The sequence below is a fragment of the Mytilus trossulus genome, chromosome 2 (assembly GCF_036588685.1).
Source record: "Mytilus trossulus isolate FHL-02 chromosome 2, PNRI_Mtr1.1.1.hap1, whole genome shotgun sequence".
Lineage (NCBI taxonomy): Eukaryota > Metazoa > Mollusca > Bivalvia > Mytilida > Mytilidae > Mytilus > Mytilus trossulus.
This window is the reverse complement of record NC_086374.1, coordinates 85,600,951-85,623,172: the sequence shown is the minus strand read 5'-3', so window position 1 is coordinate 85,623,172 and position 22,222 is coordinate 85,600,951. Positions and strand designations below refer to the sequence as shown.

The 22,222-nt window shown below is 31.8% G+C and overlaps 1 protein-coding gene across 3 annotated transcripts in view; it reads right to left on the bottom strand.

Annotated features, from left to right (window-relative positions):
• Positions 1–5,683: 5,683 nt before the first annotated feature.
• The window catches only part of LOC134708207 (angiotensin-converting enzyme-like), a 28,723-nt gene continuing 12,184 nt past the window's right edge, over positions 5,684–22,222 (bottom strand). For all 3 annotated transcript variants that reach the window (XM_063568562.1, XM_063568563.1, XM_063568564.1), the window contains exons 3-12: positions 16,881–17,002; positions 15,987–16,141; positions 15,472–15,704; positions 15,027–15,236; positions 13,522–13,807; positions 10,075–10,313; positions 8,226–8,370; positions 7,551–7,649; positions 7,024–7,146; positions 5,684–5,941 (exon numbers count right to left, since the gene is read on the bottom strand). In XM_063568562.1, the coding sequence (XP_063424632.1) occupies positions 5,755–5,941; positions 7,024–7,146; positions 7,551–7,649; positions 8,226–8,370; positions 10,075–10,313; positions 13,522–13,807; positions 15,027–15,236; positions 15,472–15,704; positions 15,987–16,141; positions 16,881–17,002 (1,799 nt within the window). In that variant the 3' untranslated portion in view covers positions 5,684–5,754. The remainder of the gene's footprint in view (positions 5,942–7,023; positions 7,147–7,550; positions 7,650–8,225; positions 8,371–10,074; positions 10,314–13,521; positions 13,808–15,026; positions 15,237–15,471; positions 15,705–15,986; positions 16,142–16,880; positions 17,003–22,222) is intronic.

Sequence of the window (22,222 nt, the reverse complement as noted above, 5' to 3'; positions counted from 1 at the left end):
AGTACAGCTGAATTAACAAAAAAGGCAAAAAAGGTTTTGTTCTCTATTAAAACATATACTAATTCTCTTGGCAGCCTTCCTATCAGAGTGTCAAATAACTTATTTGACGAGTGTCAAATAACTTATTTGACACCTTAGTGAGACCTATATTGACTTATAATTCTGAAAAAACATATTTGGACTCATATATAACATATTTCAAAGCTAAAAAAAGAGCTTTGGTTTCTGGAAAAATTGTGGACCCATTTAATTTTATTGACAAGACTCCAATAGAAAACTTGCATCTTGGGTATTGCAAGTTTACCCTTGGCACTAACAAGAGTGCCTCAAATTTTGGTACAAGGAACGAATTGGGAAGACTGCCTATTGAATGTCATATAAAAACCCAAACTATTATGTATTTAGCAAGGCTTTTCACCTCAAATTTGAATCCCTTATTACATGAATCTTTTCAATTAACTAAAACTTTGGATTCTAGTGGCACCTATGCATGGTTCACTTTTGCAAAAGATATTCTTTCTGAATCTAACATTGATATAGATAGACTAAAAACCTGTGATAATTTAAAACAATTAAAAAATATTAAAAGCTATATTAAACCCCAAATAAACTCATACTACAACAACCTGTTGATAAATAAGTTAACATCGATTGATGATAAAAGTAAATTAAATTTTTATAAAGCACTTGAGCCAAATCTATTGATCAAACCTTACCTCTCTAACCCAAACTTTGAATTTAGAAAATTAATTACAAAACTTAGAATCAGTGACCATTCATTATTAATTGAAAAAGGGAGGCATTTTAAAATTCCTCGCGAAGAGAGACTTTGCAAAAAATGTAAAGTACTAGATGATGAGAAACATTTCCTAATAAATTGTTCTCATAATTCAAATATTAGATTAACATATTTTGATTGCATTAATAGAGAAAGTAATTTATTTGCTAATCTCACTGACAATGACAAAGTTATATATATACTTAACCCATCAACACCAACACAAGTGAATAAACTAGGATCCTTTATAAAAAAGTCAATGGAACTGAGGACAGGGGACCCTTTAATATTTACCTGAATTTGTGTATATATATTGAGTTACTTAGTTATTGTCTTTATTTGTTTTTGTTGTTGTTATATGTCACAAACTGTAAAGTTTATATGGCAATAAAACTTTGAATTGAATTGAATTGAATTATCTTATGATCATAAACAAGCTTCTGTCCAAGTTTGGTACAAACCCAGGATAGTTTGAGAAAGTTATTAAAATTCTAAAAACTTTAACCACTGAGTGAATGTTTTGTTTCCCCGCAGAAAAAACTAAGTTCATTTATAGTAAAATACGGAAAAAATGAAATTTTATTTTTATAAATTTACTTCTGGATACTATCTTATGATCATGAACAAGTTTCTGTCCAAGTTTGGTACAAACCAAGGATAGTTGGAGAAAGTTATTAAAATTCTAAAAACTTTAACCACAGAGTGAATGTTTTGTTTCCCCGCAGAAAAAACGAAGTCCATTTATAGTAAAATACGGAAAAAATGGAATTTTATTTTTACAAAATTTACTCCTAGATACTATCTTATGATCATAAACAAGCTTCTGTCAAAGTTTGGTAGAAATCCAGTATAGTTTAAGAAAGTTATAAAAAAATTCAAAAACTTTAACCACAGAGTGAATATTTGTTGACGACGACGACGGAATGTAGGATCGCTTAGTCTCCCTTTTTCGACTAAAGTCGAAGGCTCGACAAAAATTATATGTTAAAAGTCAGAAAATATGTTAAATTTGATATTAGATGGTTAAGAACAGATGTGGGTTTATTAACAAAGCTGATAAAAAAAATTCTTGAGGAAAAATTATTGTTTTGTGAATAATATATTTTGTTTTTATCGAGTGTTTTTGGTCGAGCCTACAGGACATACATATTTTGTCCAACATTTTATCTTGTATAAAATAAGTAAGGAGATTTTTGGCTAATTTGTGGTTTCAGATAAATTAAAGAAAACCGTCTGTATATAAAACAGTCTGTCTATTATGAAGGATCTGATTGGAAAAGGATTAAAATACAAGATTGTTGAACTTTTCCCTCTTCTCTTCTACAGCATGGTAATCATATAAACAAATTAATAGCTTGAATAAATGTGTATTGAACACTTAATCAATCAATCATTCTTATGGGCATTGCGATGGTTATATAAGTGTGCTGTCTAAAATACATTCTTGAATTCCTGGACTTTTTATATATCATTTCATCATTGTTGCAATATTTTACAATTTGAATAAAATATATGGATTGTATTTGATTTTTTATCAGTTTAACAGTCCTACTGTAGCAAGAGTTTGTACATATGAAATCATGTGTGAGAAGTGTACATACTCCTGTATTAAATCGCATTGCCTTAATTCTATAGATAGCTGCTCAAGTAAAATTCTTTTAATTTTACCTACTAAAGTCATGTTCATGATGAAAGATAAAATGCATAACAACCTTGAATCTAAGTCTTTGAAAGTCTGACAATGTAAAACCTTATCATATAATAATGATTGATATCTTATATGATTGATGGCAATGCTTTTTAGTGTACAGTTTTAATTGGAGTTCAGTTTCATGTATTATAAGGGATAATCTTATGATGTTTAATTATTTAAAAAAATAATTTAGAAGGTATAATAAACAATAGACTAATCAATATTTTTTACTGGAACGATTTCTTTGTGTTTAAATTTAATTTTTCTATAACGTGTGAGCATTATATTATTTAATATCTTTAAACTGAGTGTTGGCCAGCCAGGGATAAAATATTGACAGGTATAATGATCTATAATGTCCAATTTTTTTTAAAACATCAGCAGTCAACATTGTGTTATAATCTTAATCACTATAAAAACAATCAAATATACATCAAAGAAATTGAAAAGGCATTTAGACAAAAGTACATGAGCAAAAATGTAAGACAAGAATACAATAGTTTAAAATAACACAACAACGGGATATAAAAAGTCAAATCACACAAATACTGAACTCCGAGGAAAATTCAAAACGGAAAGTCACTTATCAAATGTCAAAGTCCAAATTAAAAGCAAAGCTAAAAGACTGCAAACGAATGAATAACAACTGTCATAGTCCTGACTTGGTACAAGCATTTTCACCTGTGGAAAAGAGTGGATTTAACCTGGTGTTACCTTAACCTCTCACTTGTATGATAGTCGCATCAAATTCCATTATATTGCATTGAAAAAACACATAACAAAAATGAAAGACAAGCAACAAACAAGTTCTACAATAGCACAATAACGGGATGAATCAGTTCAGAGCCTCGCTTGTACGGTCATTAAGCTTTTTGACTGTCGTAATGTGTTTAACAACCTTGACTGGCTAAACAGTCCTTGTACGGTCATTAAGCTTTTTGACTGTCGTAATGCATGTCATTGAGCATGGTGCAATACTATTGGAAAATTAAAAAAAAAAATGTTTGACTCATATAGCTCTTCAACGATTTTCGGTACTTATACATCTTCGGATTTCAAATGTTTGGCTTGAGTCCAGAAATGCGCTTCGGACGCATAAAATTATTAAACGTGTTGTTCTCAATTTTTTTTACTCACATCTAGAAAATGAAAAATGATGGTCTGTTGAAAACAAAACATTACGAAAAAAAGAGACGATTTCAGCTTCCCGATTGTTAACTTTCCAATTGTGAACATACAAGCGAGAGGTTTAGTTATCTATAAAACTAGGTTTCAAGAAAATACCTGTACCAAGTCAGAACTATGGCAGTTGTTATCAAATAGTTCGGGAAACGCATCAACAATTAGAGGAAAACAAAGGCACAACAGGAACACAGAAGTGCAACAAACGGTTTCCCTCGGATTTAATTTGTAACCCGGATTTGCTTTCTCTAAATCTATTTATGACTTTTGAACACCGGTATACTACTGTTGTCTTTATAAAAACCTGTTGAGTTTTCATCAACATCCAATTGTAATATAAATTATATTTTTATTGTTAAGCCCCATTTGTATGCACTATGTTTTCTGGTCTGTGCCTCCATTCGTCTTTTTTTCTTCTTCACTTTTTGTTATAAGCGTGTCACTGCTTGTCTTTTGTAGACGAAACGCGCGTCTATGTACAAAAAGGAGTAGGTTCAGTAAGACCCATTTTTTGTCCAAATTAAAATAGAGCAGTTTTACAAAACTGTAACAATGTCAACTTTTAGCTATTTATTGGAATACTTCTGTTACATCAATACGGGCTGTGTTTAACAATACAACGAACATGTATCGGGTACTATATAGCTAGCTCACTAAAGCAAGCTAAATTACTGAAATCGTAACAACTTTTGCATTTGAGTTAATTTTTAGACGGTTTACTTGTAATGTAGTTCTGTCATGTGATGTAGTTATTTTAGTTTTAGGTAAATGGTTGTAACAAGGCAAAATAAAATACAAGATGAAGTTTCAACGTACACTAAAGGTTTTTGAAAAATTTGCTCTACACTATACACAAAATTCTTTTCAAAACTCGAGAGTGACAATTGGGAATACATTAGAGTACAATTTAGGTCAGTAGCGAGCGTATACTCAACGCGTCGTAATGTTCTAACATAAATATTCTTTGTCATTATTCAATTAAGGCTGTTCGTAAGTCGTGTTAACCCTGTTGTTGGTTTTTCTACCTTTATCACCCAAAACATGCTCAAGCTCAATGGGATTCATATCCGGTTACATGGGTGGCCAGGGATTAGTGTCAAGTCACCTCCTGACGTTAATAATATGAAACAATGCGTGTTCTGTGTGGACTAGCATTATCGTCAATGAATGTTGGTCTAGTGGAAGATTGTGATAGTCAAAATGTGACACATCGATATCCCGAACTTTAAAACCCCTACCACCAACCGCTGTAGTTCCAAGAGTGTGCTGTTTCATGTTTGCTCTATACTGAGGACGCCATACTCGCATGCGCTCATCAATATGATATAGGAGAAATCTTCTCTCGTCATGATCAGACCAATGGACTTGACGCCACAGTCTCAAAGTCCAATTGCGGTGACCAATTGACCACTGATGACGAGTTTTTTACGATGCCTACGAGTCAGCTACATTTCATTGCACGAAACTTGCAAGGACAAAACTTGTATGTACATTTGTAGATTTAAAAAACATTTTTGAAGGTACCTAGGAATAGAATTTATACCTGAATTCTTCCCTGTCGATTAAAAAAAGGTTAACGAAATATATGGAAACAAAGCAGTATCAAATTGAATTTTAAAACAAACAAAAAAAGAACAAAAACCTTTAGGTGTGGCTTAACCTCTGGTGAGATTATAAAGGTTCAGGATGAACACGGTTGCGGCCACTTTTATGTTTGATAAAAACCATTTGAAAAGTGACATATTATGGCACATTTGATATTTTTTTTAATTTTCAAGCTTGAAATTGAACGTTTTAAATTACTAAGTCAGTCCAAATCTCTAAGGTAGACACTTTTTAAAGTGTTTAGAAAGTGTCTAAAATCTTTCATAAGATGAACCTGAAGTTTTGGGCTAAAATCGGCCCTTTCCTACACCTATTAATCCTGATACCTTTATGGAGTTTATATACGTTTATATAAGTATATGCATATAGCACAATGTACTTAGCTTTGGTCACTTTAAGTTTTAACTTCCGGATTTTTCTTAAAAAAGTTTTAGCATATTTTATTGTTCAATATGTACTACGTTTAAAACTGCATAATAATAGACACTGTATATATTTATTCAAAATTAATTTTGGCGCCTTCCCATCCAACAGTTTGACCCTTTTCTTGCAATTCCTTATCCAACCATTCTGTTAGTGGGCGGAAATATTCTGTAATGGCATCGGCTTTGATGTCCGTGCTGCCAGTCAGAACTTTCATTGCTTCACGCCAGGGCTGACTGTGCCCCAACTGCAGAAATGATCTGAAAAGATTTACCAAAAAATAAGATAAGTATATAACACCATAATTGTTAATTTGATAGTTTAATGATGCTTATTTTTAGTTAAAATCTAGGAAACCTTAAAAGCTTTTCCTTTTTGGTGAAGTTGTTTTTAATTTGTAGGTTCTTTAAAGGAGCACTAGCTACGATATATATACAAAAATAAAGTATGATTTTTTTTAGATTAATCATTAATTGAATTGGAATAATGAAATAATAATTTGCTTTTAGCAATCAATTTGCTTTAATTTTGTTGAAATAAGCGATTATACATAATTTTTGACGGATTTACTTGCAAGTGAATACGTCATCATCATTCTAACCGATATTCATGTGAACTCAATTTAACCCCCTAGCTAGAGACTGACAACGCATGCATTGTACGTGAACTGGTTATTTAAAGAAACAAAATGTCAACAATGAAAGTGAAACTACGGTAAATCATTTGATTACTAATTCGATCCACATAAATCATTCTTATACGGTTAAAAACAATAAGAAACTTATATTTTTAATCTATAAATTCAAATCAAACAGACCTATAAAAATCCAATTGCACGTGCTGGTTTAACCTATTCATATCTGTATTTGTGTTTACATCGCTTATATGGTCATCTGAGGTCAAATCGATAGTTAATAAGATGGCATCTGGATTTTAATACACACGAAACGAACCTACATATCATCTACCCCATGCTCCGTAAACTGTTTATTTTAAACGTTTCATAGATTGGATAAATGTTTTACATTGTTATTAATCAAATGTGAGAATTTGAGTCAAATTGGTGACCATGAATTTGACAGCTAGTGCCCCTTTAAGACTTATTTTTACGGTAATTCGTTATTCTTCAAAAAAATGTTCATTTCCTGTTCATTTTCAAAATCAAAATTACTAGTATGTTTAATCTCATGTCTTTCTTGCTAAAATAAAACGTCATTAAAAGCCATACATATCTAGAAAACTGTGTCTAAATGTGGAAGCTAGTTTATAAATTAAAATTCATCAAACAAGACATGGGAATTCTATATATTTTTTTACAAGTTTATATTTATATATAAATTACCTCAATTTATCACCGGCTCCTCTAGATCGATAGTAATCACAGGTATGCAACGGACCCGTATGTCCGCTCGCCTTACACAGTGATTCATAAAATTGAAACTGTACTATAAAACTGACAAAGTAACTAAAATATAAGAAAGATTCATGAAAATACACAAATTGTTTGATTTGTTGATGTGAAATTTTGAAAATCATTTTTTATTACGTTATATACATTCTTCTTATAAAGCTGATTTTTTAATCCAGATTTGGTTATACTTAGGATTCGTAGTTGGTTTTACCACCTCTTCGACGTTTGCATTAGAATTTTTATTTCGAAATCCTTTGATCAAGAAATAAACATTATAATCTGTTAAATGCCCTCCTGTTCAGTTGTAGTAAAACAATTATCATTTATATATGTTAAAATCGGAAAATAGTTATGATCAAATAGTTAATGGACCTTAATGGTGTGAGTGTTATAGAAAAAATATCAAATAGAGAGAAACGACTGAATTAATGATATCTTATTAAAACGAAATAACATACCAAATATACGGAGAGTTGGATGGTATATGGAACTTTGCTCCAGGATCAAAATCTTCACTGGTTCGTATAACAGGTGAAGACACTCCTTGATATTCTAATCTACAATAATTAAAACACCATACATGTATATAAAGTATCTTTCAGCCAAATGAAACAATTTTCAATTATGACAAAATAGGTTGATTGTATGTCAATGAAACTGGACCCAACACGGTCAATCTAATTAAAAACCGATCTCTCATCGCTCCTGTTTAAAACTTTTCTGATATGATTGCAACCACGTGATTGCAACACGGTGAGTGCAAAAGGAACTATCACAAAATAAAGTCTTTCAAAAATTGAAGGATGGTAATACTCACAGAAGACAATACATTGTCCGTCTTGTACATTTTCTTGATCATCAAAGTAGTAATATAGGCACTATTTTGTACTGTAGGTGTAGCCTTTGTCAAACGAAACCGTTGATTTTTAAACAAATTTTGATTAAGAAAAAGATTTTTGCTACCCATTGAAAACACTTGTTGCAATTTCAAGCTGATTTGATTTTTTAAGCCACCTGTATATCGTTTTGTATTTTCCAGAGTTTTTGGTTTTTGATAAAAAAAAAAAAAGAAAAAAAAGAAGAGGTAATTCCAATACATTTTATGTCAATAATTAACAGATGTTTGATATTACCTGAGTTTCCACCATTCTTTATTGTAATTATTCTCGGGAATCGTACCGTCGAATACCTGAAACCTCCAAAGGTCTATCAGATAACCATATGGCAGGAAAGCTATCTTAAATAATGCTTGTTTCATAAGCATGTTCAAATCTCTTTCTGAAAACAAAAGGATTTCCATTTACCTATTTTTGTGAAATCAACCTGTTATTTTGCTTTCTTCTATATTTCCTTTCACATCAATTTGAAAAGAACTTTTATTTCTGGTCTAGCAAAAGAAACATCTAACACATTGAAGTAATTGTCCAAAACAATATGACTGCTCATATCTAAAACCATAGCAAGACATAGCGAAGATAAAAAAAGCCACCTGTCAAATCTTAAAAAATAGAAGCAACTGAAGGTCTTGAGTTTTCAAGTACATTCCCAACATTTAATTTGATGTTATGAATTATTGAGCAAACACACAATAAATTGTAAAACTTTTTTGTCCAACTTTGCCTATGTCATTTGATCACCAAGGATCCTTTAAAACATATGTGCTATGATGTCTCTCACTTTATTTATATTTTACTAGACTGTAATGTGTGGTTTCAAAAGCACTCACTTTACCTTTAATTGCATAAAAGTTTCACCAAGATGGAAAGGAGGACAGTCAATGTAGAAATAGGGCTGGAGTAAGACTCATGACTTATTCGTATCCTATACTATTGCACATATTATAAAGGTGCGACTTCTGGAATTCATGTAGTTGCTGTTGATTCCTATCTTGTCATGTTTATTCGTTTTTCGTTTATTTTTTTTGTTATAAATCATGCCGTTTGTTTTCTCATTGAAATTATTTAAGATTGTGTCATATCAGAACATTTCATAGCTGATTTTACAGTTAGGATTTTGTTCATTAATTTTTACATCCACGTTATTTTGACTCTGGCGGATAGTTGTCTTTTTGGCAATTAAACCAAATATGAGTGTCAAGCCAGTTGTATAAATAACACTTACTTTTTTCTTCTTCCAGATTGTTTGTACATGTATTGTATAAACAACACTTACTTTTTTCTTCTTCCAGATCGTTTGTATTGTATAAATAACACTTACTTTTTTCTACTTCCAGATTGTTTGTATTGTATAAATAACACTTACTTTTTTCTACTTCCAGATTGTTTGTATTGTATAATTCACACTTACTTTTATCTTCTTCCAGATTGTTTGTATTGTATAAATAACACTTACTTTTTTCTTCTACCAGATTGTGTGTATTGTATAAATAACACTTACTTTTTTCTTCTTCCAGATTGTTTGTATTGTATAAATAACACTTACTTTTTTCTACTTCCAGATTGTTTGTATTGTATAAATAACACTTACTTTTTTCTACTTCCAGATTGTTTGTATTGTATAAATAACACTTACTTTTTTCTACTTCCAGATTGTTTGTATTGTATAATTAACACTTACTTTTATCTTCTTCCAGATTGTTTGTATTGTATAAATAACACTTACTTTTTTCTTCTACCAGATTGTTTGTATTGTATAAATAACACTTACTTTTTTCTTCTTCCAGATTGTTTGTATTGTGTAAATAACACTTACTTTTTTCTACTTCCAGATTGTTTGTATTGTATAAATAACACTTACTTTTTTCTACTTCCAGATTGTTTGTATTGTATAATTAACACTTACTTTTATCTTCTTCCAGATTGTTTGTATTGTATAAATAACACTTACTTTTTTCTTCTACCAGATTGTTTGTATTGTATAAATAACACTTACTTTTTTCTTCTTCCAGATTGTTTGTATTGTATAAATAACACTTACTTTTTTCTTCTTCCAGATTTTTTGTATTGTATAAATAACACTTACTTTTTTCTTCTTCCAGATTGTTTGTATGCTCTTCTGGAATGAGTCCAACAGCTTTTAGATGTTTGTTAGTATTAACAGATAATGATATGGTATCACCAATGGCCTCATGGAATGCTTGGTTAGCACCGTCTCTGAACACTACTGGTTGGTTCCTATATTCCATGAAGTATTGTATATGGCCCATCTCATGATGAATAGTTTCAAAGTACGTAGAATCGACCACAGTACACATTTTTATCCTACCAACATTGAAATATAATTACCATGGTTATCAATAAAGTTAGAAACAAATTGTTCCCAGATATAATGAATTATGATTTTTAAAATGTTTCTCGTCTATTTCCTTACAAGAAAATTATGGCAACATTCCGAACATTAAACGAGATTAATAAACATCCTTGAATTATTTGATGCTTAATAATGTGTTCGTAGATAGTAGATGTTTTTGTGTTCTGTTAAATTGTTCCTTTTAAATTTGTTATACGATGATGACTGGTGTATCCATATTTTGACTATTTTATTTATTGTGTCTGTTTATTTAACGCATCAATGTAAATATAAAGGCATTTGATGAGACTGTGATTAAAGTGAGAGGGTTAGCGCTATAGAACCAAGTTTAATCCACCATTTTCTATATTTGAAAATGCCTGTACCAAGTCAGGAATATGACAGTTCTTGTCCATTCGTTTTTGATACGTTTTGTTATTTGATTTTGTCATGTGATTATGGACTTTCCGAATTGATTTTCCTCTAAGTTCAGTATTTTTGTGATATTACTGTTTGCATGAACTAGCATACTATAGTAATACTCTTTTATATCCAGTTTTGTTTATAAATCATACGTTATATTTACAACCAATTACAAACAAATTATGAAAGAGAATATATTTGAAATATTTAATTTCTATATTCACAAACGAGCATCACGCAAATGTAAATCAGATGCAGTGCCCCTTTGAAAAACATCCCTTGTATACACATGGAAAAAAATGAATTGCAACACCTTGATTTTTCAAAACTTGAAAAATCAGCCTCTTTTTTTGGATGATATATAATGATATATAATAAGATATTTGTATAATATTATTGAAACATAGTTTATGATAATATTGTCATTGAAAAGAACAAAAAAATGTTTGAAAAAAAAACTAGAGGCTCCAAAGAGCCTGTGTCGCTCACCTTGGTCTATTTGAATATTTAACAATGGAGACTGATGAATTTATGACAAAATTGTGTTTTGGTGATCGGGATGTGTTTGCAGATCTTTCTTTTCTAAACATTCTTGCTGCTTACAATTATCTCTATCTATAATGAACTTGGTCCAATAGCTTCAGAGGAAATGTAAGTGAAAATTTACAAATTTTAGGATTTTTTTTAAAAAATTGACTGAAAAGGGCTATAACTCCTTGGAGGGTCAATTGACCATTTTGGTCAAGTTGATTTGTTTGAAGATCTTACTTTGCTGAACATTTTTGCTGTTTACAGTTTATCTCTATCTATTATAGTATTCAAGATAATAACCAAAAACAGCAAAATTTCCTTAAAATTACCAATTCAGGGACAGCAACCCCACAACAGGTTCTCTGATTCATCTGAAAATTTCAGGGCAGATAAATTTTGACCAGATAAACATTTTAACAACTGTCAAATTTGCTCTAAATGCTTTGGTTTTTAAGTTATAAGCCAAAAACTGTGTTTTACCCCATATGTTCTATTTTTAGCCATGGCGGCCTTCTTGGTTGGTTTGGCGGGTCACGCCACACATTTTTTAAACTACATACCTCAAAGATGATTGTGGCCAAGTTTGGATTAATTTGGCCCCGCAGTTTCAGAGGAGAAGATTTTTGTAAAAGATCACTAAAATTTACAAAAATGGTTAAAAATTGACTTTAAAGGGCAATAACTCCTAAAGGGGTCAACTGACCATTTTGGTCATGTTGACTTATTTGTAAATCTTACTTTGCTGAACATTATTGCTGTTTACAGTTTATCTCTATCTATAATAATATTCAAGATAATAACCAAAAACAGCAAAAATTCCTTAAAATTACAAATTCAGGGGCAGCAACCCAACAACAGGTTGTCCGATTCATCTGAAAATTTCAGGGCAGATAGATCTTAACCTGATTAACAATTTTACCCCATGTCAGATTTGCTCTAAATGCTTTGGTTTTTGAGTTATAAGCCAAAAACTGCATTTTACCCCTATGTTCTATTTTTAGCCATGGCAGCCATCTTGGTTGGTTTGGCGGGTCACGCCACACATTTTTAAACTAGATACCCCAATGATGATTATGGCCAAGTTTGATTTAATTTGGCCCAGTAGTTTCAGAGGAGAAGATTTTTGTAAAAGTTAACGACGACGGACGACGACGACGACGACGGACGACAGACGACGGACGCCAAGTGATGAGAAAAGCTCACTTGGCCCTTCGGGCCAGGTGAGCTAAAAAATTTATATAACCACAATTTTAATAACAAAATGAAGTGTTTTTTGTACAAAAAAATGCATTTTACAACTTTGACTGTAGTCGAACTTTATGTATAGTACAATGTCAGACATTTCAAAATTAATCTTCAGATGACTGTTCGCATTATGGTTGATCGTTACACGCCAAAGAATTAGTACTTTGTGCGCAGCCTCCATTCAAACGTATAACCGCATCTTTTTGGAATTGTATTGTATGCCATGGGTTTCCTTCTGACCAACCTTTATTATGCTTGATTTTCCCTAGCAAATGGTATAAGGGATCTTCCTTATCTCGGAAGGTCTTTAAGATCGTTTAGTGCCATTTTTTATTCTCAAAACGACTTATAGTGGAATGGTGATGACCAATAATACGTGCAGTTGTCATATCGACATCCCTGCTTCTCTCATGCTGATAATCTGCCATTTTGCTGCAGTTTAGAGTTATCGAGAACCCATTACAAGGTGTCAATCACATAACTTTAAAAACTTGGTTATTTAAAGTGTTGAAAACAATGAGGATGAAAACATCTGTTTTGCTGTTTACGGGTACAGTAGCTTCATGTGCAGATAAAAACTTACCGAGTCGATATTTATTGATAAAACTCAGGTGATACTTAAATAATGTAGTTCTATTTTACCAAATTATTTCACCAAAAAATAAAAAGTGTTTCTTTAATTTCAATTTCAATTTGGTGTTGCAATACTTTTTTCCATGTGTATATAATAAATTAAAGATTTATTTAGCGCTCGAGACACTTATGATTCCACCGTTTTCTACATAAGAAAATGCCTGTTCAATCCAAGTCTGGAATATGACATTCGTTTGATGTGTTTGAGCTTTTGATATTGCCATTTGATTAGAGACTCGTGGACATTTCTTTTTGATTTTCCCTCGGAATTCAGTATTTTTGTAATTGAACTTTTCATAGTCTTTTAATTTTCAACATCATTTCCGAAACATTAATATATATAACTACCTGAAGTCATCATATTGTTCGTCTGATTCGTCAGTAAAAAAATCGGTTGCTGAAGCATGGCACTGGATTTTTTTATTTTCAGGTCGAACCAAAACTGACTTTTGCCAAAAGGTTTTTGTCATTGGATCCAAACCAAGAGACATGTAAAATTCTTCCGCCATGGTGAATAGTTTATGTACATCATAGTTTTGTTTCGCCATTTCCTTTGTGACGTCAGTTTCTGATACATCCGGAAAAGGTTTGACGATTTCATAGACGCCTTGCCACTCTTGTGCCCACATATTTCCTGTATAAAAATTAAAACTTATTACTACTTTTTTAAGCCCGGTATGATTTATACATCTTTGAGTACTATAAGCTGTTCAGGAGTTCGTGTAGTTAAAATCATAATTTTAGACATCTGAAAATGTCTTCATGATAAAAAAATTTAATGATAGTCATAACATGATTTCAAAAGAATATAAAAAAATCTCATTATAATTCATATGAGTACATTTAAGTTAATCATAAGTTGATGCCATCATACCTCCATGTTAAACTACTTTTACCAAAAATTATCACCCACTATTTGAAAATATATCTATGTTCATTAAAGCATTAAATCGGGGTCAAAATTGTGGTAAATAAAAAAAATTATACATTTGTTACTCTGTGTTGAGTGTTCTTGAGCGTGTTAGTGGTGTATTCTGTCACGACGTATTCGTGGCATTTGAGCGATATTGTTAACATTGACATATAAGCAGGAGGTTGGGCTAGCCATTAAATCAGGCTCACCAACCCATTGTTTCTTAAAATGTCCTGTACCAAGTCAGGAAAATTGCAGTTGTTATCAAATAATTTGTTTCTATGTAGGTTGGGGTTTGTTTTTGTTGCACTTCAGTTTCTCTGTTTTTTTCTTTGTTTTTCTCTGAGATTTGATGCGTTTCCGTCGGTTTTTAAGTTTGCAACCCGGATCTGATTACTCTCAATCGATTTATGACTAAAGACAACGGTATGCTACTGTTGTCTTTATTTACACCATACTGAATAAACGTACCAAGTTTCAATTTGATGTGACTACTACTTTATAATAATCTAAAGACCCAACACAAATTAAACTGATAAGAGTGAAACGAGCTGAATTTCGAACAGCCAGACGCACAGAAAACGTAAAGCCCCATTCTTATTATTGGTGGACGTATCAAGCTTATACTGGCAGAACACAAGGATAAAAGGGCACTGAGAATGCTTTCAGAGACATTTGTTTATAATGTGAATAAAATACTTTTGAATTATTTAACCTCTAATATTCAAAACGTGTATCCTTGAATATAAATGCATGACACTTTATTCACATGGCTATAAAAACTCTTAACATATTTACATCTTTTAAAGAAAAATAGGGTAATGAATTCTACTCGCATGTATAATGCATAGATATATTTACATCTTTTAAAGGAAAATAGGGTAATGAATTCTACTCGCATGCATAATCAAAGAACTAATATAACATTTCATCTTATTACCAAGTAGATGTGCTGGTATTGTTCCGTCAGTTGGAAACTTATAGTTTGGATAGTGTTTTGTGTAGTAATCTTTAAGTCTCATTCTTACAAAAGCATGGAGCTTTTTGTACAAAGGCAAAACTTCTTTCCATAATGATTCGCACATTTGAAGTAATTCTGGTGTATCATCAAACTGGCTCTTTCTCCAAGCGTCACCATAATCAGAAAATTCTAAAAAAAAAAAAAAAAAAGATAATATTTTTGTTCGAATTTCGAATTTTTTTATGTTTATAATGAGATCATTTTTCTAAACACGCTTTATCTCGAAAGGTTTAAAAAAATGTATTTTATAAAAAAAATGAAACATTTTCCTCAAAATCCAGAATCTTTTACTATTTTAAAAGTTTGAATTATTTTATTGTTTTTGATATGTCCTACTGTGGGAATATTGCTGGTTGATCCTTACCATTTTCTACTGCTCCTAAGTTCAATAATTTAACCATTTCTGCATATAAAGACTTCATTTGTTTGCCTGTCTCGTTTCGCCATCCTTTCCATGCCCAATTCAATACATCCGGGTTTCTTTCCTCTTGCATTAGTTTTGTAAGTTCTGGTTCCATGTTATAAACTTTGCCGTCTTTTTGAAGGGTACCGGCAGCATAAATGTTTTCAAGTGCAGATCGAGTTTTCTCCAATTGCCTTAAAAGAGGAAAAGAATAAGAAGTTAACATCTTAAAGTTAAATGTACCCTCTCTAATACCGGAATGTTCTTTGTGGTTTAACCAAAGCAGTGGCGCGTTAGAGCTTTCACGGATCGATAAAAATGTTCTAAACAATCGAATAGCTACGTTCAGCGTCAATTTATCATTTTGAACCGTAACACCCCCTTTCCTTTGACTTGTTATTTGACGATATGATTATTGTTTCTTGGTAACCAAGCCACGCGACATTAGAAGATTCTATCATTATCAACACACTTACTCTAAAACATTTTTATCAGTTGGATCAGAAAACTGTGCCATCAACCGGAGCCTGCGTCTTGTATCTTTTCTCAAGTAGTGTAGTTTCTGTAGTTTTCTAGCCTTAAATGCTATTTCTTTCATGGATCTAGATGCTTTAATAGACATCTGAACATGCTGTAAAATAACAATAGTATTACTCAGCTAAAGTTTCAGTTGTTGAAACATTAAAATTATTAGCTATGACTTATCTGTCAATTTCACTGATTTAACTCACATTTGGTTTTTAACATCCTAAACCGTATATCTAAATTACACAAAAAGTCCAAAAGAAACGATTTCCAATCTATAAATTCGTTAAAATGTGTTAGCATTTCGTGCATATTTAATACTTGACGCTATTTAATTAACTAGCGAGATGACATCTAAAGACGATCGATGGTCACATCACCTAATATAAACACAATACAAGTAAAAGCTTTTTCTAAAAGGCTAGCTGTCTCCTAGATGATTAAAGTGGAAAATGCTTTTTCTATTTTTTTTATTCGTTTGGAATAATATTGGTTCTTGGGCTTAGTATTTCGGCTGTTATCTTCTCTTTGGTCGGGTTGTTGTCTCTTTGTTATATTAAAATTGAGAATGGAAATGGGGAATGTGTCAAGAGACAACAACCCGACCATAGAAAAAACAACAGCAGAAGGTCACCAACAGGTCTTCAATTTAGCGACAAATTACCGCAACCGGAGGCGTCCTTAAGCTGGTCCCCATTTCCATGCTTTTAACATTATAAACGAGGGTTTGCGTTTACTATCACGATTGTTTAATAGTGAATTGCTGCAAAGTTGTCGTAAATATATATTCCCGTTCACTTTTGCTTTTCAACAAATATACACTAATAATAAATAACATTGATTACCTTGGTTTCTGTTTCATTGGTCATATTTGTTTCAAAGTCCCATTCAGCATTAGCATACTCATTATTTAAGCGTCTCATTTCCTCGTCGATCGAACTGAACCATCTTTGCACAAGAGTTTCATCTAGAAGTAAAGTTATAATTACAAAATAGTAGTCAAAATACATTTTAACAATTATTCTAAGTCACTTATGATAAAAAAAAAAGAAGAGGGTGTGGTACGATTACCGATGAGTCAACTATCCACAAGAAACAAAAAGACACAAAAATAAACAATTAATTAAATGGGCATTCAAAAAATCAGAATGTGAATATATATGTTCAAACTCTTTTAGGTCATTTTTTAGTTGCAATAAACAAAAAAACTATGTTAATTGGACATGCTTTGATACTATATATGCCCTTGAATTTTTACTAGATAACATTTTTGTTCGCTTTGGGGATTCCGTATATCGTCAGATTATCGGAATTCCAATGGGGACTAACTGTGCACCACTTATTGCGGACCTCTTTTTGTATTGTTACGAGTTACAATTTATGACAAAAATAAGCAAAGACCCATCAAAACAACATCTGATAAACAAATTTAATAATACTTTTAGATATTTGGATGATATTTTGGCTCTCAATAATGACGACTTCAGTATGTATATTAATGAAATTTATCCTGGTGAACTCACTTTAAATAAAGCTAATACTAACAACGACCACTGCCCTTTCCTCGATCTTGATATCTATATCACTAACGGAAAGCTGAATACTAAAATTTATGATAAAAGGGATGATTTTTCATTTCCTATCGTTAATTATCCGTTTTTAGATGGTGACGTTCCCTTGTCACCATCTTACGGTGTTTATATATCTCAACTTGTACGATTCGCTCGTGTATGTAACAATGTCTTAGATTTTAACGAGAGAAATTTATGTATTACTGAAAAATTATTACACCAGGGTTTTCGATATCACAAACTAGTCAAAACATTTACTAAATTTTATCATCGGTATAAAGACATCATTCGTAAATATAGCTCAACATGCAGACTTTTTATACGTTCAGGTATTTCACATCCAATTTTTTATGGAAATATTCTTTATAAAGCACAAAGGTGTCAGTATTCACCTCATAAACTTACAAAACCTTTGAATAGACTTATTAAGAAGGGATATAATTACGATACTGTTGTCAAGTCATTAAAGATTGCATATTTTGGCGTTAATATTGAGTCACTGATGAGGTCTTTGCGTCGGAACTAAACACATTTATTCTAAAAACAGTTGTTGGCATGACACGGGTTATGTTCTTCTCATATATGTTATGATGGTATGATACTAAACCCCTTACGGGAAGGATTGTGCCTGATGTTCATATGATGAAATCATAATCTTTCAGTCAGTTTAATTGAAGTCTGGAGCTGGCATGTCAGTTAACTGCTAGTAGTCTGTTGTTATTTATGTATTATTGTCATTTTGTTTATTTTCTTTGGTTACATCTTCTGACATCAGACTCGGACTTCTCTTGAACTGACTTTTAATGTGCGTATTGTTATGCTTTTACTTTTCTACACTGGTTAGAGGTATAGGGGGAGGGTTGAGATCTCACAAACATGTTTAACCCCGCCGCATTTTTGCGCCTGTCCCAAGTCAGGAGCCTCTGGCCTTTGTTAGTCTTGTATTATTTAAATTTTAGTTTCTTGTGTACAATTTGGAAATTAGTATGGCGTTCATTATCACTGAACTAGTATATATTTGTTTAGGGGCCAGCTGAAGGACGCCTCCAGGTGCGGGAATTTCTCGCTACATTGAAGACCTGTTGGTGACCTTCTGCTGTTGTGTTTTTTTATTTTGGTCGGGTTGTTGTCTCTTTGACACATTCCCCATTTCCATTCTCAATTTTATTTTTTACAGAGTTTGTCTTTAGTGCCGTGTGGAGGCAGTAGAGTGCCTCCCCGTGCTTCAGGTTTATGCTCTTATAATATACTAGATTATGGAGTGTGTGTCCGAGCGAGAACTTCTCTAGTTCATTACTTTAGGAATGTTTATCAAAAAGTAGTATTTCAATATTCAGCCCCATTCTACTAATTGGTCAGCCATCAGTCATACCCTGATATACACTATCTTTTTCGGGTAATTAATACTGATAGCGTTCGACATTTTCAGCCGAACAAATTTATCACTTTTACTTAACTTTATTATTGTATGCTGGTTCATATTCTGGACGCCAATCTTTGCTCCTTTATTATGTAATTCACTAACAAAACAATTATGAAATTAAGAAACGGAAAAATACTAAATACTAAACTTGTTCAAAGGGTATCTACACGTCTCAATTTTCAAAATCGGTTATCTAAAAATACTACCATCGCTAACATTTTTAACAATAAAAATCGTGGTTACCCTTCTATCGATAAGTGTCATGCCAAAAAATGACTTACATGTCCCCGTCTTTCCACCAACAATACGGTAAGGTCCACGTTTAATGGTCGCACATTTTCTTTAAATTTTGAAACTGATATTACTTGAAAAACAAACAGTATTATTTATTTACTCACATGAAACAAACCGGGATGTGGTATTCAGTACGTAGGAGAAACTGGGAGATATTTATCAAAACGCACTCAAGAACATCTGTATCGTTTTAAAAGACCTAATAAATTCAAAAGTATCATTTACCAACACCTTAAGAAGCACAACCATCCTTTTAAATATTTAGCAGTTCAACCTTTAGAAGTAGTAAATAAGCAGCCTGGTGAATCGCATTCAAAGTTTGTACGATCACGGAAAATAATTGAATTAAATTGGATTAAAAAATTACAGACAGTTTACCCTCTCGGTCTAAATGATAATATCATGGGAATTGGTAATATATCTAGAACCAATTCCGTTAACATTTTGGATATTGTTTCTAAAACTGTTCGTAAAAACCGTTCTCACGGTTGTAGAACAAATCGCAATCAAAGAAAATTTCGGGCCAATCATACCAATATTTCGGACCTTATTTCTATTTCAAAAAACAACGGCAGACATTATCTGTTAACAAAACTCTGTTCTTTACCGGTTAATAAGTTAAATAAAATTTTGGAGGATTGCAACACAATTTCATATAGCAGTCCTAAGTATGAAATTGTTCAAATTATTATGGCATATTGTTATTCTAAATTATTTCCCAAAATTGATCGCCCTGAAGATCATAAAAAACATTTTATTAAAATTAAGTATGTCAACAAAGGCTTTGATTTTGTAAATATTGCCGGTATATTTAACGACCATTCTGTTAAAGAACAAATTCCTGGATATTTTGACAATACTGAGCTACCTCTTATTTGTTATATTTACAAGAAATCTACCCGGAAATTTGTGTTTAATTATAGTCAATTGTGTAAAGATGTTAATATCAGTGAAAATACACCTACTTCATGTAATTGCAGTAATTCCGAATATATTTATGGACCCATTTCCCATGTTATAACAGGAGATCTTAACATCGTTCAAGACCGAGAGTTAAAATCATTTCTCAGTAAAGGACCTAAATATCGTCCCCCGTCAATTATTAATTGGAATGAGTGTCGTAATATCATCCACGACTCACTCCTTACTTACTGTATGAAATGGATAAAACGGGAAAAAGCTGACAAAAAATCTTTGGACTCTTTTTTTAATTCAGTAATGAAGATAGTTGATATACGTATTCAACATTTTAAAGAACATTTTACTATTAACAATAACCACAATAAACCTATTTCTCGTATCAAACATAAACTAAAAGAACTAGCCAAGGAATTTGTTTTTGTCCCGGCCGATAAAGCTGCTAATAATATTATTGTTGTTTGACGTAAATTTTACATCGAGGTTCTGAAAAAGGAAATCACCAATTCACCAACATTCCAACTGACTCCATTTTCAGAAAACGAAATCTGTAACAAACATAAACTTTTAGCCACCGCTTTACAAGCAGAGCCAAATACAATGAAAGTTCCAACTATGTATTGGCTTCCGAAGCTACACAAAACCCCTTACAAATATAGATTTATTTCGTCTTCAAGCCATTGTTCAACTACTAAATTGTCTATTATTCTTACCAGCACACTTGGTACAATTAAAAACCTTATAATAAATTGTTCAAATAAGGCCTTCGAAAATAGTGGAATAAATTACTTTTGGAGTGTCAAGAACTCGTTGGAAGTACTTGATAAATTGCATGCTTATATTGGTGATTTTGAATCTGTTCAAAGTTTTGATTTTTCTACCCTGTATACCACATTGCCTCACATTCTCATTAAGAAAAAATTCACACATCTAATTAAATGGGCATTCAAAAAATCAGAATGTGAATATATATGTTCAAACTCTTTTAGGTCATTTTTTAGTTGCAATAAACAAAAAAACTATGTTAATTGGACATGCTTTGATACTATATATGCCCTTGAATTTTTACTAGATAACATTTTTGTTCGCTTTGGGGATTCCGTATATCGTCAGATTATCGGAATTCCAATGGGGACTAACTGTGCACCACTTATTGCGGACCTCTTTTTGTATTGTTACGAGTTACAATTTATGACAAAAATAAGCAAAGACCCATCAAAACAACATCTGATAAACAAATTTAATAATACTTTTAGATATTTGGATGATATTTTGGCTCTCAATAATGACGACTTCAGTATGTATATTAATGAAATTTATCCTGGTGAACTCACTTTAAATAAAGCTAATACTAACAACGACCACTGCCCTTTCCTCGATCTTGATATCTATATCACTAACGGAAAGCTGAATACTAAAATTTATGATAAAAGGGATGATTTTTCATTTCCTATCGTTAATTATCCGTTTTTAGATGGTGACGTTCCCTTGTCACCATCTTACGGTGTTTATATATCTCAACTTGTACGATTCGCTCGTGTATGTAACAATGTCTTAGATTTTAACGAGAGAAATTTATGTATTACTGAAAAATTATTACACCAGGGTTTTCGATATCACAAACTAGTCAAAACATTTACTAAATTTTATCATCGGTATAAAGACATCATTCGTAAATATAGCTCAACATGCAGACTTTTTATACGTTCAGGTATTTCACATCCAATTTTTTATGGAAATATTCTTTATAAAGCACAAAGGTGTCAGTATTCACCTCATAAACTTACAAAACCTTTGAATAGACTTATTAAGAAGGGATATAATTACGATACTGTTGTCAAGTCATTAAAGATTGCATATTTTGGCGTTAATATTGAGTCACTGATGAGGTCTTTGCGTCGGAACTAAACACATTTATTCTAAAAACAGTTGTTGGCATGACACGGGTTATGTTCTTCTCATATATGTTATGATGGTATGA